This window comes from Puccinia triticina, chromosome 8A, assembly GCF_026914185.1.
Source record: "Puccinia triticina chromosome 8A, complete sequence".
Lineage (NCBI taxonomy): Eukaryota > Fungi > Basidiomycota > Pucciniomycetes > Pucciniales > Pucciniaceae > Puccinia > Puccinia triticina.
In genome coordinates this window covers 3,314,225-3,336,605 of record NC_070565.1, presented here as the reverse complement: position 1 = coordinate 3,336,605, position 22,381 = coordinate 3,314,225, and the positions used below count along the sequence as shown (strand labels likewise).

General features: G+C 44.4%; 1 protein-coding gene across 1 annotated transcript; it reads left to right on the top strand.

The window, feature by feature from the left end:
- Positions 1-19,890: 19,890 nt before the first annotated feature.
- Positions 19,891-20,319, top strand: PtA15_8A304 (uncharacterized protein; the record flags this gene model as incomplete). The annotated part of the gene is made up of 2 exons (XM_053171720.1): positions 19,891-19,934; positions 20,067-20,319. 2 exons carry the CDS (start codon positions 19,891-19,893, stop codon positions 20,317-20,319), a joined length of 297 nt encoding a protein of 98 aa, XP_053022955.1.
- Positions 20,320-22,381: the final 2,062 nt, after the last annotated feature.

Genomic DNA, 22,381 nt, shown 5'->3' with positions numbered 1-22,381 from the left:
ATTCAAATGGAGCACCTGTTGATCACATTTCAATTCATAGATCAGTCTCCCCTATCCCAAGAGTTGACAATCACCAGATCTGACTGCATTCCTGTAGAACCCCTCCTCCCTTGGGGTTCACAAGGAGTCACACATGTACCCTAGCATGTCACAAGCTTGTAGCTAGATGGGTGGCTGGCATCCCTGGCTCATGGGAGAAATGGCCTCCTTTTCTCTGAGCCAGGGAAGCTCTTCTCTTTTTTCATTCATTCTTTCACTTGTCTTCCCCTCTCTCTCTTCCTCTGGGCACAACTCAGCTCCCTCCCTCTGAGCCAGTCATTCAACCTGTAATCAAAACCCACTGTGTTTGGTCCTGGAAGCTCCTTAGGCTCTCCAGCCCACTCCCAGTGTGCTTGTGTAACACCACTGAAAAAGGTTTTGGTTGGAAATTTTAGATAATTAAATTCCATCCATTGTTAAGTTATTTTTTGCACCATATACAAATTGACCTGGGTTATAAATATCATAAATTCATCATTCAAAAAGATGAACACATCATGAAATACTGTCACAGATTAAACCAGTTGAGCTGGGAAGCTGGGATAACATCTTTTCCCTGTCTGTTCCTTGAACCTAGAAATTCCAATCTTATTCCAAGTTCCCCAATGAATATTCTTGTCATAACCTTAAATCCTCCCACCAAAAGTGGGCCAATACACTAACATTATTAGTTAGTGTAGCGTAGTGTAGCCAAAACCAGCTGACAATTTCAATGTTTTCTGTGATCTTATCTTTTTGCTAAAAATACAGGAACTTGCCCAGGAAATAGTGATAGATAACAGCAATAACTGTTATTTTATCCTGTTAGTAGCAATAAAAGGCCTGTCATTGTTGTTATTGCTGTTATTTCTTGTTATTGCTATTATGGATACTTGTACCAGATATAACAAACAACATGAATTTGGGAGTCAATAAAATGGATATGCTAACAGTTATTGTCCAACAGCGTTAGTGTAGTGCAGTGGCCCATGGTTGCTCCCACCCTACACCCTTGCACCCAGGCACACACTTTTTCTTCAATGGGGGGGGGGGGGGGGGAAGGGGCTGGCTGGTGAATCTAGCTTGACTTTGAACATGGGAGAGAGAGAGAAGATTGGGCATGACCTGCTCCCCTGCAGCGGCGAAGCTGCCTTGGCCCAAGTGTAACAAAGCCCGCGGCACCGCCAAGCCGAAGGTGCGAGCGGGGCTTATGAATAACAACAGGATCCTCGCATGAGAGAATATCAAAATGAAGCGTAGGAATTCTTTCTTTTTGATTATAAAATCAGGTTTCCATTTTCTCCCATCCTTATTCTATCCCAGCTGAGCGCTGGCATTGTATCTCCAATCCTACATATGTAGCGCCTCACCATCATCATTTGTGTATTTTATATATTTTTTTGAAAACAGTGTCTTTTGAAAATGTTGTTGGTCCTTGACCATTTTCTCTATTGCTTAATTAATTTTCAATTTGGCATTTGGTGATCGGAGCATAATGCCATACCCCTCTAATTAAAAGGAATGCCCGTGAAAGATTTCATTACATGACTAAGGCGGAGGGAGAGGTGGCAAGCAAAAAGAGCAAAAGAGATTGACAACAAAAGAAACAAGAGATCAACAAGAAAAAAAAACCCCGGAGGTAGAAAGTGCAGATCAACAACTCCGACACACTATCCTTCACCAGTACATAGAATTCTAAGAGCACTCAGTCAGTCGCCTTGGAATGCCGCCGACAAAAAGAAAGTCAACAAAGGCTCAGTTAGCAAGTCAATGGACTCGCATGAATGAAAGTGATCTAACAGAAGCTATAATCAAGGACTGCTTACCCCGCTACCCTGAGAACGAGCCACCAAAGCCAGTCCAAGTCAATGCAGTGGCAAATCTAGTCGGAGGAAGGCATACCTTTGTCATGGCCGGGACAGGCTGCGGGAAATCTCGTATCTCAGAGATGTACTATAATCTTTTCGCCAAATCGAGGAAAGCCGTCATCCTTGTATTAAATCCGCTCGATGCATTGGGTGACAATCAGGTCCTAGAGAAAACCGCCGCAGGGTACACCACCGTTAACCTGAAAAGTCAAAACTTTACTCGTGAAGTTGCAGTGGATATTCAGAAAGGGAAATATAACTTTGTTTACCTGAGTCCAGAGGTCTTCTTGAACAATCCCATGTTTACGGAGATTTACCATGATTCCGCCTTCCAAGATTGCCTCGCCTTGGTTGTTATTGACGAGGCGCACATGATATACAGCTGGGGCCTTGTCGCCAACAAGGACGCTAAGCACTTGTCCGCACACAAGCGTCATCAAGACCAAGCGGGATTCCGCCCATCATATGGGGAGCTAGGCCATATGATAATGGCTACTGAGAACACACCGGTTCTCTTCCTTTCAGCAACATGTTGCCCAATTGCAGTCACCAAGATCCTAAAGAGCCTCAAAATTCCGCCGGACAACATAGCGTTCTCCCGAGCTGAACTGACCCGTCCTGAGCTGTGAATCCTTCAATTCCAAATGGAATACTCGCTGAAGTCAGCAAAAGACCTCCTGGAGATGTTCCCAGGAAAAGATGAGGTTGAAAATAAACATATGGTACCTACTTTAATCTACTCTGGTACAAGAAACGCAACACTCCAAGTTATGAAAATTGCGAATGAGGCTCATGACACCGCTGGCAAAGAATACAATCCGGATAGCACCTTGATTCAAAGGTATCACGCCAGTACCGGCGATATGGACAAGGAAGATACAATCTCCGGCCATGAGCGGGAGGATTTCTCATGCATCTCGTGTACAATGGCCTTGGGGCTTGGCCAAAACTGGAAAAGGGTTCAAAGGGTGATCCATATGGGCCGTGGCGATCCCTCCTGTATCAGCCAGATGATCGGACGTTGCGGGCGGGATGGAAAGCAGGTATTAGCAATCATTTTTGTTGAGAAAAAGCAAAAGTTTGGTCTGAATACCCCCGAAGCTATCAAGAATGCCGACAAAAAAGCAAATGACACTCGAATGGACGCTCTTGCCATCACGCCGGTCTGCATCCGCAAAGCTCTTTTGATTGATAACCTGTCAGTTGATTTTATTAGCTTAAATTGAATGTGTCCAATGCACTTACTTATGAGAAATGTTTGTAGACATGGGTATATTCCAATGGACAGGGATGATTTGAACTATCTCCATGAAGAATCCCGTGAAGCCGATGAGTTTTTTCCCTCTTGTAAATGTTCCAATTGCGATCCCGTTTTGGCTCAATTTGTGAAGGATTGAATGAAGCAAATTAAGAACAGTAACTTTGACAAAATCTTGGAGAATCCAAAGGAAGTACCAGGTCCTCTTCCTGTCAAGAACCCCAAAGAGAAACACACACACGCTACCAAACCAAAAGAACGCAAACTCAGACTCATTGAGCTAAAGATTTACAACACTCTGCTTGAACGTTTCGGAAATTTTATTGTTGAGACTTATGGGCGGCCGCAATTGTTTTTCCCTGAAGAGATCTTTGGGCCCACGGACGCAGATGCGCTTGCAAGACATTTGGATCAAGTGAAAACCGTGCATGACATTGCTAATCTTGTTGGCGGAGAACAGCTTGATGGCGAGTTAGTTATGTTACAAAAAACAATCATCGACTTCCAATCAGGGCCGGACTATCAAGAGTACTTAAAAGATCTAGAAGAATACTCAAAACACATTGATGATGAGATGGAGAGACTACAAAATTTGAAGAGAAAGATCCCACCCAGAGACTTGGCCGCTTCGAAAAACTCAGTCGCATCCGCGCAGTCAAGATCTGTCCAAGAAGGCACGGCACTTGCAAGATCAGAAACACTTATTCCGAGAGCCGGAGAGGGAATGTCGGCAGTGGTACATGTTGAGGGTAATTCGAGCACTTATGCATTTTGGATATGCATTATGTAAATGCAATCGTGGAGGCTGGGTGTTCCTGAACTCGCAAACTCGGAAGTTTCTTTTTCTCTCGGCTTTCTCGCTTACAACCACTCGAGTCGATCGGAATCAAGTACAAGAAGATCAAGACTCCGAAAGCCCTAGTGATTTGAGAATCAGTGATACAGGTACAGAGTGACTATCACATCAAGTATTCAACTTAAAATTAACCTCGTAAACCCTTTGAATAAACTCAGCTCGCTCAAGTCAAGGAAACATCAAGTCGGTTTAGGAGGAGTAACTTCAAGTAAACACATTAGGAGTAAAACGCGTTGGTTTCTTTTATCTCTAATGTTTAATAATCTTGTTTCTCTGACTAAATCCATGTTGTTTCTAGTTAATTGTTCTTTAGTTTGAGTTCTTATCATTGTCGTCGTCATTGTTTTCAGTTGTCTTGTCTAGGATATTATCTCTATTCAGTTCGTCGTGTTTATCTTTTCACTCTTGGTTGTTTGTGTCTTATGTCTCATTGTTGATTTCTGATTATGTTTACTTGTTTAGTTTTCTATTACTACTGGTTGAAAATAAAGTCAAAGATTTACAACAAAGAGTCTCGACGTCACATCACAGTACAAGCTAGAAAACCAAGGGCAAGTGCGCAACAAGTCGCCAAAAATAAAAGGGTTTGAGCTGAAAATAAATTAAAAAAGGAGCAGGAGGAAGCCAAAAGGAAGTTAGAGAAAAAGAAAAAGTGGGATGCCGACAAGATTGTGCTAGAAGGGTTTAAAAATACTCACGCTGACAAGAGACCAAAGCTTAGGTAATTAATCTCCACCTCTGCTTTTGTCTTGGTCCTCGCTGCTTTCAAGATAGTTTTCTGTTTCTTCTGGCTCCACATTGCCTTCTGAACTGACATCTGATTCGTGACTTGTTTGCTCTAGTTGATTTTCAATTTCGCAATTCCATTTCTTTATTGGTGGTGGTCGTAGTTTGTTGAGGGGCTTTCCCTTCTGCATAAAGCAAGTTTTCATTTTTTTGATCCCTAAAGCGTAAACGTCCTCCACTACCTTTGGGATGTGTTCATCAAGCTGGCTGGAAATGTAGCAGACGTCGTTCTGCCGACACATACACATACAATTATTGAGCGAGACTAGGTTGATGTGATTTTGATGTGATTGTGCAACAGTTTCCTTGTTGCAGTCAGCTATCAACGCAGTAATTAAGTCTTGAAGCTACAAATGAAAATGGCTGTCTTGTTAATAGCTGCAGACCATTTTTGGAAATAAACAAACTCCTTACCAAAGGGACTTGAGAATAGACATCCTTGAGTCAATCAATATTTGCGCCTCAACCGGTGTTGTTGAAAAAATGCTTCAACCAATAATTTTGATTTTCAAGGTACTGGTCCTTCGCAACAAAATGCTTTTGTTTACCACTTGGCGCTACAAACATGGAGTGTCTAATTAGCTTTCCAAGTCCTGGGGGTAAAATCTCGTTGAGGAGTATGTGTCAGCCTACGTGATGCCAAGGATAATATCCTTCTAGCTACACGTGGTGCAAGGCAAGAGATTAGAGTTATAAAACTCTAAGACAAAGTTATAAGGGTTAATTCCAACGTAAATGTTGGGAATTAAGGCGTAGAAATAAGGCAATTTGGGCCAATTTGGGCCAATTTGACGTAATAAAATGAATATAATTAATTTTAAGAGGGGCCTGATAAATCAGGGGTGTTTAATCCCTCTAGAATGAAGAACTGGGGCCTGTAAACAGGGGTGTTTCAAATCCCAGAAAGAAATAGCGGAGAATCTCAAGAGAAGGGGCTTAAACTTACTAGTATAAGACCCTAGGGGCACTTGAGGTTCTTCAGGCGTGAAGTTGGGCAGTTGGAGGCGCTCAGGGGAGGTAATCTTGAGGGCAGGGTGGTTACTGGACAGCTTCAGGGCGGAAATTGGGGCTAAAAATCACGAAAGTAGGTATTTTACCTGGCAAATCACAGGCTAAGAAGGCTGTTTGAAGGCGGGTAAAAATTCTAGTATGTAATGTAAAGCTGGGGAATCTCCTTTTGGGCGGAGAAAGGGCCCTTTATATAGCCTAGGCAGGCCTCCAGGGGCGCCCAGGGGACATGGGGACACTTGTGGGCGCATTCTGAGGCAATTTGGTTGCGCTAGAAGGCGCTGTGGGTCGTGGAACCTTGGGGCTTGGATACAAGGGTTGCCAAGGACCTTTTACAGAGGTTCTGCGTGATTTTACACGTGCCTTACACGTCATGGGGGCTGGTTTGGGGGTTCTGTGACGCTCATTTCCGTGAAAATGTGCCACAGAAGGTACTAGAACTGGCTTCTGTGTACTAGTACACGTGTAAGCAGTGCTTTATACATGTTCTGGAGGCGCTTATTGATTGCTCCAGTTAATTTGACCCCTTCTACATATTTACTACAGTTGTAATTTACGTGTAGTGAGGCTTGGGAGAAGCTGGGGCGCTTTCTAGTGTCTCCTGTGCACGCTGCAAGAGCTCTTTTCAGTCTAGAATGTTTTTATATTGAATGACGTGGTAATTACATCTTGTTTGGTGATTAATTACATGTGTACAAGCCCTATAACACATGTAATATTGTTATTGGGGCGTATTCTGGCCCATTCTTACTTATTGGTAACCTGAGCGCTTTGGTTGCGGGCTAGTTTATGCATTATGCATATATTTACACTAGGAGCGCGGGCTTGAGCTCTAGGCAACAAAGCACGCGGGCTTGGGTGCGCCACGCAACAAATAAAGCTATCTTTTGAACTGTACACAACACCTCAGTTACGTCACTGAAAATGGTTGTAAATATATGTACTTATATATATATGTGCATACAAGTGCATCCACGCGGGGCGTGATGCACTTGCGTAAACTTTGAAGTTAGTTTACACAAGGAAGGGATAATAATTAAGGGTACATGTAAGTGAGGTACCCTAGGTTATTTTACCCGTAGAATCAGAATCTTTCATAATATTTTACTTATTAATTACACAAAGCCAAGTAATTAATTATTTATAAGTGTTTTTAATGTTTTTTGCGTAGTTTTACATATGTAAGAGTAATAATGTCTCTTTCATATGTAAAACTACTTTTTATATTTTATTTGTATATTTTTATGTCACGGTGGCTCTGCCATAGTAGCCAGCTGACAGTATGATCATCCGGGGAAGTTGGATCGAATAGTTTTTCAATTTCGGGATTCCTTGGGCCATGACAGCCCATTGCCTCCAAATGTTCATAATGCGGCCAATATCTCCTGCTTTCATTGCTGAGTTTCCTTCAACAATGGTGGCGAAGTCCAAGAGTCTTAAAATCAGATTCAAGAGCTTTGGCGAAGTTTCAAGTCTGGCATCACGTTTTGCCTCGATTGAGAAGAACCTTTTGTAAGTTTGATCAACAATTTCCTTGATCATTGCGCTAGAATTTTTTCAGGAGATCTTTGGTGATATGATTCGCCTGAATTCCCATAACAACCCTGTAAAAAGAATCAAAAGGTCAAAAAGGAATAAAAGGTAAGAAAAACCCGCAATTCCTCACATGAGACATTGAACCAACGTTGCTGTATGAATCTTCTCTATGTTTTTAATCATTGCTGTGAAATCCTTTTTACTTAACATCTTCTTTGATGGTATACCTAAGCTGTCAAGAAAGCGGCATGCACCTGAGTCGCGATTGTCCGAGATATCCCCAGCATGCATAGATTAGATAGCCTGACTGATATTCCACAGATTATGTGCGCCACCCAGAATTGTGACCACATTCATCATGCTCTCTTCGTCGTGTCTGCTTGGTATTCGCTGTCGTTGAAGGGTGGTGATATTTGGACAGGTTGCTAGGTCGGCATTGATGACTTGGAGCCAAGCGGAAAAATTGGACATTGTTGTCTTAGATGACTGATCAACAATGGCTTGAAAAACCTCGCCAGCTCCTTGTGCCGAGTTTCCGACGCAATAATTAGTTTTAACATTGTGATGTCTGGAATATCAGTTGATATCTGCTCGATGACCGGAGGACTTTTGTTGATGGCTACGTAGGAATCGGACGGGGTGACGAGATGCTCAAGGAGAGCTGATGTGAGTTGAGCTTTGATAACTAGCTCCCAATTTGATTCTTTGTTTGGTGTTAGTAGCAACATTTGAGAGTGGACATTGAAGTGACTGGTGTTTGACATCGCTTGTTGATAACTGTTGAGTGTGAGATTGGTGGATGGGACTGATGAGACAAGATTGGGGCTAGGGATGTGGATGTAGCCCCATGTGCCGTGGAACATGCGACTAGATTTCCCGACCGACATAGTGTGTATCCTTTGCTCGAAATCAAGATTGTTGAAACAGATAAATGGTCCCAAGGACGGCGCAATTGGTTTGGCAATTGCCTTTGAGATATGAATGCTGGACCGGCGGCTAAGGTTGTTGAGTGCGTGGTGCGCAGTTTTGCGAGAAGAGGACAACCCAATGTAGTTTAAAGATATATTTACCCTATCGGTGACTCCACATGCGAGGAAGGTCAGTGAGTTCTTCAGTTGATTGCCATTGTTCCGGCGGTTGTTTACAAATGCAACCATTGAACAGATAGTCTTGGCAACCTATTTTTGAAGTAAAACAGATTAAATGAGAATCAGTCAGTTGGTTTGGGTGGGAAAGTCTAACAAGAAACATGAAAGAGGAGAAGGAATACCATACACTGCAAAAAAAACTGTGTCAAATGTGAGCAGTTGACATGCGGCAACTCTGAGGAAGCTTGTGGTGTTACACCAGCCTTACTCAAGGTTTGACTCAACCCAAGCTGCAATGCACAGTCACTGTGCACCTTGCACAGTGACTGTGCCAACAAAGGCACTTCTGCATTCATGTGGAGTTACAATGGCAGCTTGGCTTGAGTATCCTGCATGTCAACTTCAAGCAGTTGACCAAGTTATTTTTGCAGTGATATTTGCCCGTATATTATGATCAAAGGATGAGTTGACATCAAACTCCTCAACCGGATCATGTCCATCTCCATCCAAGTCAGTGGGAGGGATAGGATCGCTGTCATTGATTGCCTCCTCTTCATCATCCTCAAGATTGGGATCCACAGGGGCACCTGGCTGCGTTGCTAGCTTGCTATAGATTAATCGGAAAAGGAAAGGCATATGGTGTGTTACTAGTTTGTGGTCTCATTTTTTTCTTGATTCCAGAGTGAAGATTTCTTTGGTAATCTTTTTTGTATTGTGGTATGCGCCCTCCGGGTAGGCTCCACTCGGCGGTTTTTGTGATTGGACAATATTGGTGGCCTGAGGTATCAAACAGGAGCCAGAAATTTAGTAAAAAATTGAAAAAAATCTGTACACAAAGCAATACATTACCTCATTGAGTATAAATTGCTCCCATCAAGCATTTCCATTTTTTTTTTTGACAAACAAAACCACGGATTGTCTTGAACAGTTCCAGAGTAGAATTTCAGCCTCTTTTAGTCCTCCAGTATTGACGTTGAAAAGCAATGGCATAGTTGGTGTTGGTCAGGAAGGCAGTGAAGAATGTCTTTGGAGTGAGGTTTATCTGGGCCATCAGAGTACATATTGCCTTGAGTTTTGTCAGTTCTGACTGTCTGTTCTTGTTGTGTTTAAATTGTATGTTGTGTTATACCATTGCGGTGTTGTTTTGATGATCGGAGGTGTTTTGCTTCAAAGTTGATGATTGGAGGTGTTTTGAAGTTGATGATTGGAGGGAGGTGTTTTGAATTTGATGATTGGAGGGAGGGATTGGCTGTATGTATGCAAATAGTTGAGAGAGGCAGAGGAAGGTCAAAAAAAAGAGGAGCAGGTGACAGAAATGGCAGAATTGTCAAAAGAAAGAAGGTGACTTTGCAAAAAAGAGGCCACCGAAAAGGCCATGGCTTTGCCAGTAAGCAGCAAAGGATCTCATACTTTGTAGGTTTTTTGGGCTTGAGGGGGATGGATTTCCCAAACTGTGAATACACAGTTTGATTGTGTAAAATACAAGCTTTGACTTGTCAAGACGAGAGATGAACTTGGCAAAAACCATGGTCTCCAGGTGGTGATTACATCGTCTACCACCAAAGCTTGGTGATTTTCTCAGGCCGAAATGCCTGATAATTCATAAGTCCTCTCCCTGCGGGAGAGATCTCGATGCTATGCATCTCTCCCAGGCCAAATGGGTGCCCTCTGGCCGCTTTGGGGACAAGGGCTTAGATACGTTTGGCCTTGGCCTCTAGTCATGAAATAAATCTTAGCCCTGCTTGAGACACAGTGGCAGAAGCACAAAAAACACTGCCTGATAATTTTAGGGGATAGTTTCAAACCAACCAGACTCAATCAATCTCTTTAGATTCAAAAAATGTTGAACCTCAGATTCTGAGATAACATCAGTTGACCCATTGAATATTTTGGGGAAACACCTCCCATTAGTCTTTGATTGAACAACAGAAGCAAAAGACACCTTACTCAAATCTGGTACAAACGTTAAATCAATCTCAGTCCTAGTAGAAATTTAGCATATTGGATATGATGAGTCATATATACAAGCCATTAAATTTGAACAAAATTGATGTAGCATGATATATTGAGACTGATTTTTTTTTTTTTTTTTTTTTTTTTTTGGAAAGTAAATTTCAACACTTCTGCAAGGTTCAAGTGACAATAATTCATGCCTCCCCATTCCTCCTCCCCCCTCCCCCTCCCTGCCTGACTTTTCCTGTTGAAAAATCTGATGCTCATCCTGATGAAGCCAATGACAATCACCTTGCAGATTCTGAGTGCTGACATGGTGATTGGCTCAAGCGCATTACTGGGCGGGCCTTCTGTGAGCTACCACTGCGGTCCCAAGGCCATGGTACTTCTCCATCTTATGACTCCTTGTGGCAGGTTTAATGTCTCTTTGAACGTGGTGAGATAGCCCATAGAGACCATCTGAAACAAGTTTGCCGGGTCAACGAATGCGTCTGAAGACAACACAGGTGACGTCAAATACCATCTTGGCGCCAACAACACCGCAACAGCTACGCTACGCAAAGCGGAAGCGTAGCGAATTCCAGGTCAGCTTTGCTACGCTGAGGGAAGCGGCCATGCCGCTTCACATTTTTGTTCAGGAATAGGGGGTGGGAAACCAGATCATAATAGCGCACTATTTTTAGTGGCAAAGAGCGGGCCACCGCTACGCTAACCACTATAATAGCGGCAAAACTGCTAGATAGCCGCTTTTTAGCGGCTTGGTGCCGCTGAATAGCGAGTTCAGAGCGCTAGTTCGCTTTTTGCTATCATAGCATTGGGCGCAGGGGGAAATAACATTCATTTCAAAGGGCAGGGGGAAAAAAACTGTTATTTCATCTAAGGGGGAAGGAATAATATTATTTTTATTTCTTGAGGTCAGATTTGAACTTGGGATTTTCTGCCGCTGTGGAACTCCGACCGGTGCTGGGCTATCGGCAGTTACTGGAAGGGAAAGTGCGCTGTGCGCTGCCTTTGCGGTGGTCTGGAGATTGAGGATTCTGGGATTCAAAGGGATAGCGTTTTTTTTGGGGGGGGGGGGGATTTTATGAGAGACAACGGAAGGGAGATTTCCGTCAGCGGTGGTTTTGATGTTGAGGATCTGAGGACAAAGAAAGCTGGCGAACTAAGCTGGGGAGAAGTGATCTAAAGAAAGGTGATCTGGAAGATGATCGACGCGGGGCTGAGAGAATGAACTCAGAAGCTCCGCAAGTATATCGGCAAATGCAAGGATCAATAAACTTAAGATTTGGGATTCTTCTGGTTGATGGATGATCTGAGACAAGACTTTATGGTTCAGACGAAGTCCATGCCGCCCCATCATCTGAGTACAAACTGAACTCAGATTCCGGGGGCTGTGACATGCTGCAGACAAGTCATCATACACCTGCGCGCACACGCGCGCAACAACAACAGGAGGAGAGAGGAAAAGAAGGAAACAAAACCAACAAAACAAACAACCTGAGACAAAACAAAAGCAAGACCAACCCTCCGCATAACAAGGCCTTCCCAACGGGCGCACATGGAAAACAAAAAAAAGTAAAGTGGGTCAGAAGAAAACAGAAGGAAAAGAAAACAAGGAAAAGAACAGAAATGGCCAAAAAAACAAGAAGGAAGACACGTGGGGTTCTTGATCCTGATACGTCTTGAGAATTCCACCCCGCGCAAAGCGCGCTAATTGACCTTGATGTTGCACATGGAATATTGAAGTCTTGCTGAGCTTGAAATTCCGCCGGATATCCTGTGCGCCTGCGGCGCCACGAGTGTGGTCACCACATCAGACCACCACTTGGAGTCTGTCCCTAGACTCCTCGGGGAGTTTACGTGAAGTTGCGGGAGAATTCTAGAACAAAGAGAGAAAGGAGGGGGACCCAAGGGCTGCTCACAGAGTCGCTGAAGTAGGGCTTACGACGACGGCGGTAGGAGATACCATGAGGTGCATACACATGGGAGGACTTACTTTTGGTCAGAATTGCCTCCTTGGGAATGAAAGCGTTTGACCTGATCTGCGGCGAACCGGCGCTTCAATTTAGTGCCATCGAGCTCCGCCAGCACGTAAGAACCCCCCCCCCCCCCCCGACCTGCTTCACGATGCGGTAGGGGCCGTTCCACCGGTGAGCAAACAACTGCCCCCACTGCGTCTCAAGAGACCAATTAAAGGCAAGCACTTGATTGCCAGTCTTGAGGGGATCGCGAATTCTTGACGAGTGTTTCTCTTCCCAATAGCGCAAGGAATCACCCCGCGCATCCATCAGCTTCTTGTAAGGTGTCTCTTCGCTGCGTTCCAACTGGCGAGAGCGCGCGACAAGAAGATCCGAGGTGTCCTTGACTGCGTCCCAGTCAACGCCCAGGTAGGATTTGATCTTGAGATCCAGCGGTAACACCGCGAGCTGGCCGAAGATTAGCTTGTAAGGGGAATAGCCAGTCGTCCTTTCAGTGGAAATTCGGTCGGAAAAAAGAACCAAAGGCAAATATTTGCGGCAGTTCTTAACACTTTCGCCTGCCAGCTTCGCCAGCGCAGCCTTGAGAGGTCCATGCCCTGCCCCTCTGGGTAGTAGGGAGTTGAAACCCTATGCTGGCCTGGTAGAGCGCGCAACATCTCCACCAAAGCACCTCCAAATTCCGAGCCACCGTCCTTTGAACAAGAATGCGCCAGCCCATAACGCATGGTCCAATTCTCCTGAAGAAAGGAAGCTACCGCCTCCAACGTGAGGTTGTTGAGAATCTTGGCTTTGACCCAACCCAAAAAGTCGTCCCTTGCGACAATCAAATACCTGGCCCCACCGGCCTTGAGATGAACCACATCCATTGAGACACAGTGTGGTGCTCCATTCCAAGCTATAAGTAGTATTTTATTGCTTTCATTTACATATATTCATCATTACATTACCCATTTCCCCATAACCCTTCACAAATACCTCATTATTATTGAGTATTCAGATTCTACGCCAAATTTCACCTATAGTCACTCATACATAGTACCCCCTTATCTTCTATGGTTCAATAGTTATAAACGATATAAGACTTACAGAAGCCTTACAGTCTTCATTAGTTACAATACTCATTTCATTGGTAACTTAGTTGAATCATTACATCACATTCTTTTCACAGCTATTTTCTCACATGCTAAACCCTTTACATACATTGCTCATTATGTACTATGCCTATTGTACACATTACATCATTGGATCTGTGCTTATCTCTTTCAGTAGTGCTCATCATTACAAGTTGTTATTATGTTCACATCACCTTCCCCATTTGTACAAGCTTTTATTCCCATAGCCAGAACCTTTCCCCATTTGTATAACCTTCATTCCCATAGCCAGAACCCCTCATTGTCTGTGCTCATCCTTCCTTCATATAAGAACTGTCCTTCCCCTCCACACTTGTACCTCATGCAGAATTTATAGAGAATTTTAGATACAGAAATTATAGTGCCCATTCTCATCAACCCATTGCCATTGAATCATTTCCAATTGCTTTCCCCCTTCAACCATTGCTTTAACCCTCTCACCCTCAGTAGACAGTAGTCAGCTCATAGTACTAGCTCCTAAGATCAAGTAGAAATCAGCCACACCTTTTCTTCTTTTTTATTAGTGTTACTCTCATCCCCTCAGCATTAGTCAGGAAGGCAGCCTCATCAGCACCCTTGCATAGCTTACATTAGTACTAGTGTTGCTATACATTTCCCTTCCAAGCTCTATTCTCCCCATTGAGTAGTTCCACAACGGCCGAACACGGTAGACTCGCCAGTTGGTAGCGCAACTCCTGAGGTCTCCTGAGATCCTTCTTTTGACAAGCTTCACAACTACAACACCAGCGCATCACGGTTTACTCGATGGAAGGCCACCAGAACCTCTCAGACACTCGGCGGTAGGTTTTGGCTGTACCCCAATGTCCTAAACCCTCATGAAGATCCCGAAGAATCTGTTAATTTACATGAAGTTCTCGCGCGCACTCCACATTGCATTATGAATACGCAGCAGTTGTCCAATTTTCACTTGCATCTTAATCATCATGAAAGTAAACCTAACTCAAACCTAAGCAATACTTTCCCGTCAACAAAACCCAACCCCAGATCGCCACGCGCTTGCTAGTCTTTTCTTCACACGTTTATATCATAATCACCGTGAAGAAGAGACTAGTAAGTGGAAAACACCTCCATCAAAATTTCCCCCGCAACAAATTCTCCGCTAAATCAAAAACTAACAATCACCTCTTTCCGTGCTTTTATTCATTTCATATTTTGTACATACTTAGATTCAATCCTCTTGCGCGTCCTTCACCAATCCATCCAAATCTTTCAAAAACAAAATCACTGCATTATTGCCGGTATTCCCAACCCCCAATTTCATATCCTATCCTATCAATTTTCTCTTCCCCATTCAACAAATGTTCTTATTCCTTTATCCATTTCATCTATGTTCAGGTGTGTGTGTGCAGATTCGTCGTCGTAGCTGTTGAGAGTCGTTGTCTTATTCTAGGATCAAATCTTATACTATTCAGGTTCAATTATAAATTTCTTTTTATCATAAAATCTATGTTTTTCATTGCATCACTATCAATAACAATACACGCGTTTATATCATCATCACCGTGAAGAAGAGATTAATTCAATCCTCTTGCGCGTCCTTCACCGATCCATCCCAATCTTTCAAAAACAAAATCACTGCATTATTGCAGGTGTGTGTGTGCAGAGTCGTCGTCGTAGCTGTTGAGAGTTGTTGTCTTATTCTAGGATCAATTCTTATACTATTCAGGTATATCAATTTTCCTGAGTGCGAATTCTATTGGAAATTTACAGAATCAAGTCTTGTTTTGACGGAAGATTCACCACAATCCGCGGCAAGGAGCTACCCCGCTTCATAAGGCGCCCCGCTTGTAAAAAGAAGTCCGGCGATCTGCGCTTCAAGGCCCAAAACTCCTGTGGATCCGAACCCTCAGGCCGAGTCAGAGTGGCTAGAAAAATCTCCATACGCCGCCAGAACCCTTCTTGATAACCCGCATATCCGGATTCAGAGGTCACTGAGAAGGAATGAAGGGGTCTTATCAAGGGCGCTTCCTCATCAAAATTGGAGAGCGGGGATCGAGAGAGTTTGTCTGGAAGGGTGAAAGACTTGCCAGGCCGATGGACTATGTCAAACGAAAAGAGCTGGATAAACGCAACCTAACGCGTCATTGGGAAGACTTGGCGCGTTGATCATCTGGATTAAAGACTGAGCATCAACTTTTAATTCAAAATGCTGGCCCCAAAGAATCTTTTGTAGCTTCTTGAGAATGCGAGCAACACCGCACAACTCAAGCTTGGATTGCGAGTACCTCAATTCCACATCCGAGAAAAGCAGTGATTTGTAGAGTGCCGGCCGGTCTAGCCCATTCTGGTCGGTTTGAGAGAGCACCGCGCCAGCCGCGTGAACACTTGAATCAACCGCCAACTTGATCCGGCCTTCCTCGGGCCCAAAGTCAATTTTAGCAAGGACAATGTCCCTGCCAACGATGCACTTAAGCTCCTCAAACGCGTCGTCGCAATCCTCAGTCCAGATGAAGTCCGCATCCTTGCGCGTCAGCCGTCTGAGAGGCAGGCATATCTGGGAGAGGGACGGAATAAAGATTTGGACATACACTACCACGCCCAGGAAGCCTCGGACCTCGGTTGCATTCTCCGGAGTTGGCCACGACAGGATCTTGTTGATCTTAGTCTTCGCCATGCGCCAACCATCCTTGCAGACAACATGCCCCACTATTTCCAAGGCGGGTACGCACACCGCCAGCTTGGAGGCCAACACCGTGAGACCGGATTCTTCAATGCAAAACAAAATACGCTTGAGCATCTCCGCATACTCCCAAATGAAGCGCCTTATACCAGGATGTGAACTTGACACAAGTCCCTCGTACCCAGTATGGCAGAGGGGCGCGTGCAAACCCACTAACATTGGTAGAGGGACTTGCGCGCAATCCCAGTTTCGTGGTGTGACAGCAGAAATCCAGTTTGGTGTAGAGCACACTCTTTTGGCACTACACCCTGCAAAATCCAAAAACCTTAATTTTTTTCGCCTTGATCTTTCCGTCATTCTAGTCTGTTCAGATTTTCAATTTTGAGCTTATAAGTATCTTATATATTTATTTGAAAACTCCGGTGTGGTAAGCCAATCCTGAATATGGCACCAAAATCAAAGTCTTTTCACCTCAATATAAACCTCTCTGGAATACTCAAGCACCCACCTCCCTTAAGGAGCAAGGCCAGGACAACTCATACCCATCAACAGGCCCCCCATTCTCTCTTCACCCTTTTTCCCCACCTTCTGGATACCCACCTACACCAACTCAATAATCCTCAAGCACCCAGCTAGGCACAAGTGGGAGAAAGTCACCCATCAGACAGAGCCAGACTATTAGGAAAGACCCTGGATATTCATCATCTTTTTCTCTCTTCCCAATCCAGCATAACAACCTCATCTTGGCATTAGCCACACATGTAATAACCATAGAGATTTCATCTTGGTTACCCCTTGTCCCCTTTGGTTTCAGCCCTTCCCTTTTCAGCCACTCATATGACATGTAATCCCTTTCTTCTGATGTTTCATTGTCTCTCCACATTTCAGCCTCTTCTCAGAACTTCCCATCCCCATAGCATTTTCAGCCTCAGCCCCTTGGTTGAGAATTTTCACTGTTTCATCTTTTCTTCCAACCACAACTCAGCCCCATAATATTTTGTATATAGTCTGCCCTCTTTGGCCCTACCTTTTGTTCCACATCAGATCCTGTCCCAGCAATCCAGATCACTGGTCACCATTCACTAGCCTAGCTTATGCCATTAAATCAGAGTGGACAAGCTTGATAAGTCTATGCCAAATATATCAGGTTGGACAGACTTTACATTACCTTTAACTTGCTATTAGATTAGTAGAAAGTAAACCCTTAGACATACCTCAAGAATCTCCATAGCCACACCTTTCCTTAAGAGTCCATACTCTTATATTCTTTTTCTTGTTCCCCTGAGAGGCAGCCCTTCAAGCACCAAATCCCTCTCAAGCTCGGCCTGTTGATGGGTATGAGTTGTCCTGGCCTTGCTCCTTAAGGGAGGTGGGTGCTTGAGTATTCCAGAGAGGTTTATATTGAGGTGAAAAGACTTTGATTTTGGTGCCATATTCAGGATTGGCTTACCACACCGGGTCTCAGAGATCTCTTGTCTCCATACCCATGCACTACCAAGATGGATGAATTTGCCATGTCGTATATTGATCAATTTATATTGATCATTTTTTTTTCTTATTCTTCTTGATACCTTTGTCTGTTTTCCATGTCTCCTTAATACTATTCTATAATCTCTCTCCTTCCCCTTCTGTTAGCTTCAAGCCAGAGGAATCTTTTCTTTTTTTTTGCCTGATAACATTCATAAATTTCTACATACACCATTCAATCTAAGTTTATTAAAACCACAGATTCACCAAAAAAAAATTCAAGGGTTTCCCCTGTAGATTAACAAAATAAACAAAAATACAATAATTCCACAGCCAGGTCAATAATGTAATAGATAGATCCCAAGTAAAGTAATAGATATATACTAATGTAAAAGATAAGCAGCAGGTTTAACAAACTCCCAACCTGTGACATGCCACAGGTGAAAAGAGACCGGCGTTAACCCGCTCAGCCTGGCGCAAGTGCGTGGGGCAAAAGTCGGGTCTGTGAGGACTCCAACCCGCGCAAGTGCAACGGGGGGAGTCCCAGAGAAAACACCCAACCAGACATCAGCTACTCTTATAAACCCTTCAGGTAATTCTCCTTGGCCAATGCCTCATCCTACCCACCATCACACCCCCTCCCAATGTTTCATCCGCTCCGCAAGTGGCGCGACCTTTCCATGACAACACACGAAGAGCCATCACTCTGCCAAGCCAGACGCGCTCATACACCACAACAATACAGGCAATCCGTTCCCCCACGACCAGGCCTGTCCCTCCCTTCCGTTAATGTAGTAACCCTGACCCAGCCTTTTTATTCATCAAACACGCCAAACCCTGTACATTCACATCCATCAATTCAAACTCATAGCGGTCTTCACAACAAGGCGTAATGTAAAACGACCCAATATTTGGCTTAGAACTATGTTCTGCATTGCCCACTTCAATCCGCAAAGCTACAAAATACGTACCACCACCCCCTCCTGGAATCTTCATACACCATCGGCTTTGTCCAACAGACTTGCAGACCAAAATATTAGCAGTTTCCGTCCAACTATATCCCCAACCACCACATTGCCCTGCCATCTCTCAAGCGACCGGGCCAGTTGGCGGCTCAACAATAGGATTACTGGTTGGACCGCAGCAACAACAACCCTCAGATGTTGCAGTACTCAGTCTGTACAGTAACAAATACCCAGCCCAGGCGAAACTCAACCGATCAGGGCTGTTAAGCGTCAGTTAACCAATCAAGCTTGACCGCATAGGTGTTTGATACGCCTGAAATCATTAACAATAGCTTCCCATCACTAATATAAATACCTCAAGATTCTCCCCACCGAGGATCCCATCCCCACCATCCCATTTCACTCATCACCAAGCACCCTTCAAATTCACTCAATCGCAAAATTTTTCTTGCACTTTACCTCACACAATCACAACCCCCTTTCATCAACCGCTTTGATCTTGACGATCAGCTCCCCAACTTCACCTCCTGACCACTCAAACTATTGCCGGCATTTGATCACCAAACCACCCAGTTCATTTGGTCAGCTTGTTCGAACCTTTGAATCATGTAAGCTCTATGTTTCATGGACTGTTGTTTACACACCACTGACACGAATACTCAGTCCGTCCCTGAAGCCGTACGCGCCAACCAGTACGGAAACGTTAATACCAAAAGCTTTTTTTCATGTTCTGGAGTTGACAACTCGAACCCTCAAGACTTTGAGGTAAATTTGACGACCAATACCGCTCTCACTAACATCCTTGAGCCCGCTACAATTTATCAGCTCGCTGGTAAACTGATTGCTTCAAATAATGGAACCACACCCACGGTTACTTACAACCAAGCTTCTACAACCCGGATTTGCTCCACCTCGGACTGTAGCGTTGACATGACAAACAAAGCAAACATTGTTGGACTTGGTATGGTCATACACCGTGGTGAAGTGGCATCCAATAACCCTGACCAACCAACACATCTTGAAGTCACCGTCTTACATCACGACTGGTCTTCAAAGGTAAGCAGCCTACAACATCTTTGCGCCCACAATTCTAACTTCGACTTTGCACTACCGCAGGAGAGATGTCACAAATCCTTTTTGGTCAAGTACATAATACCAACTTCTAAGAACTATATCAAGAGGCATGTGCTGTATGTTGTCGGACGGGAGGTGGAGATCAGCGGCTCTTTGGTTGGGTTTGAAATGGAAACGCATATGGCCGTAGTTCAGGTATGATAACCCTACCCTATTCCAGCTTGCACCACTTTTTTTAAAAGTAGATGTCCCACAGGTCATTGATGTCAGCGTCACAAGCGGTCATCACATCGGAAAACAAAATCCCGTTGCTTCCACCAGCATTACCAAATTGGCAGGAGACGGGCGTACCATGTAAGCCTTCCTCCTAACCCCGCCAATCCCGACACTGACCGTTCCTTTTCAGTGTTAAATTTTCCCCAAACAAAACTTCAGGAAGCCCAGCCAACCCCAAGATTCCGAAGGCCAAGGAAAACTTCTCCTCGCCTTCCCCATCATCCAGCAAAGCCAATGGGAAGCGCAAGGCGAATGAGCCGAAGCTCCAAGAAACAGATGAAGAGACTGACTCCGAAAGCAATCAAAGTCAATCAGACCAGTCGCCTGACGAAGCGCCCCCTCCCGCCAAGAAGGGCCGAGGTCGCCCTAGGAAAGCGATCATCAAAGATGCTGCACGCAGACTCAAAGACATGTGATCCTGAGCTGTTAACCCCACGCCGCCTGTCAATAAATTTTCAACCAACGATGAAAGTTCCTACAGAAGATGCTCAATCCGCCAGGCGCGGGTCGACTTACTTTCCTAAAGAGGTGCTAACAACTCCTCCACCCCCAAGCTCCTATTCTTCTGTTCTTCTTACAAGATCATCTCCATTTCCATTTTTCACCCCGCGCCGCAAGACTTATTGTGTGATCATTCGCTTATATGGAACCGTTTCCCTTGTGTTATATTTGTAAATATTTGTAAAAAGCTTGTGATCAACACTCATGTAAGCAAGCCCAGCAAATGTTATTTTACTGTTTGCTTTCCGCGCTTTGTTGCAAATCGTGTCCAAATTGAATCGCCCACTTTTTCTGAGCACGATCACACAACTAAAGAGATTGTTACGCCAGCTATCTTGGCTCGCTGACCATCACAAGGCAAATGGCACGTTGAATTTGACCATCAACTGCCAACAATTGTGCCGTAAATAATGCTGTTGCATGGTGGAATAAGTTTCCACTTACCCACTTGATCAATACTTTATGTATGTTAAAGTTGTAACTCACTGATAGACAAACTTTGGCCTGATTCATAGCTAAAGTTAACCAGCGCATGGTTATTTTAGTGTTGGACAGTCAATAGACGAAATAACAGACCCGTTGAGTGGCCAATGCTCATTGACAAGTCTATGTGCTGGATCGACCGGTGGATTGAATGAAAAACGGCCCCTCCATTGGGACCACACTGGTTACCAAGACTCCAACACCTACTCCTCTGCATATCTCATTGGGTTCGACTTTAACATCAGTGTTCCAGTTAATCTGCTATCGCCCTTCTGCTTGCGTCCGGCTCGCCATATCAATCTCAATGTGTCATCATCAACATAAAAATTAACTTAAACTGCAAATACAACCCCAAACTTTATCAGCACGTTATTTGTCGTCTGAGTTCTACCCAACGTATTACCATCGACCCAGGTGTTTTTACAAAAACACCCTTAGTCGAAAGTGGCATTCTGGTCAGTCTCACTTTATCGTCAGTTGGCCGCTTTGACTCATATGTTGCTCCATCTATTGACTAACCATTTGTCAGAAGCTCTACAGGACCACACCTGCTTACGCGAAGTTTCACAAGTAACCATCAAGACTACCTGAAGAGCACGACCAAGTGGCGCGTGCACTATTACCGACAAGCCGCACCCTTACGCGGCCATGATTGGATTACCACGGAAAGCAGTCCGATTGGTTGCTGAAAATTCTGAAAAAGCCCTGAAATCCGCGATTGAGTTCACACTCCCTCATTGCCTTGGAAAATGCGACCGCGCCTGTGTTTCTTGCGGAGCTCTACACTGGAATGAAGAAGCAACTGTAGTTGATAGGGGAAAGTTGGCCATCTCTTTTTTGACGTGTTGCCAGAAGGACAAGGTCACGCTTCCCGCTTTTGACGAAACTGCAAAACATTACCCTTCTGAACTGCGACAGCTGTTTCAGGCGACACATCCAAGTAGGTGAAAATCTACCACTTTGTTCATACACCTTACTGACAGTTAATTATAGCTGCAACTAACTTCCAGCGTTTGATCCGAATGTACAATAACGCTGTTTCATTCACCTCTCTCCAAGCAAAAGTCAATCATTCAGTCCAAGGCCCAAAGGGTGTTACTGTATTTAGGATGCACGGTGGGCTGGCGCACATGATTTCAAGTATCAAACCACTTGAAATCAATAACCCTGGATATGCTCAGATTTACGTTGTGGGCGACGGCGGTACAAACAAATCCAAGTTGCGGATTGCAAAAGCTCAGGGCAAAGCCGGGACTACCAGCAGGGGAGCCGAAATGATGCCTAAAACTGTCGCCACCATCTTACGGGTACTCTACAAGATTAATCTGTATGCACAATTCTTCAAAACCGCACATCAAGTACTCTCTGAAAGCGCAGCAAGGACCTTCAAACTGCAAGGTGTCCCTCTACCGGGAAGCGATCCGAAAAGATACAACAAACCTACTGTCAACGAAATTGCTGTGGTTGTCAAAGGGGAAGGAGACATAATCCAGG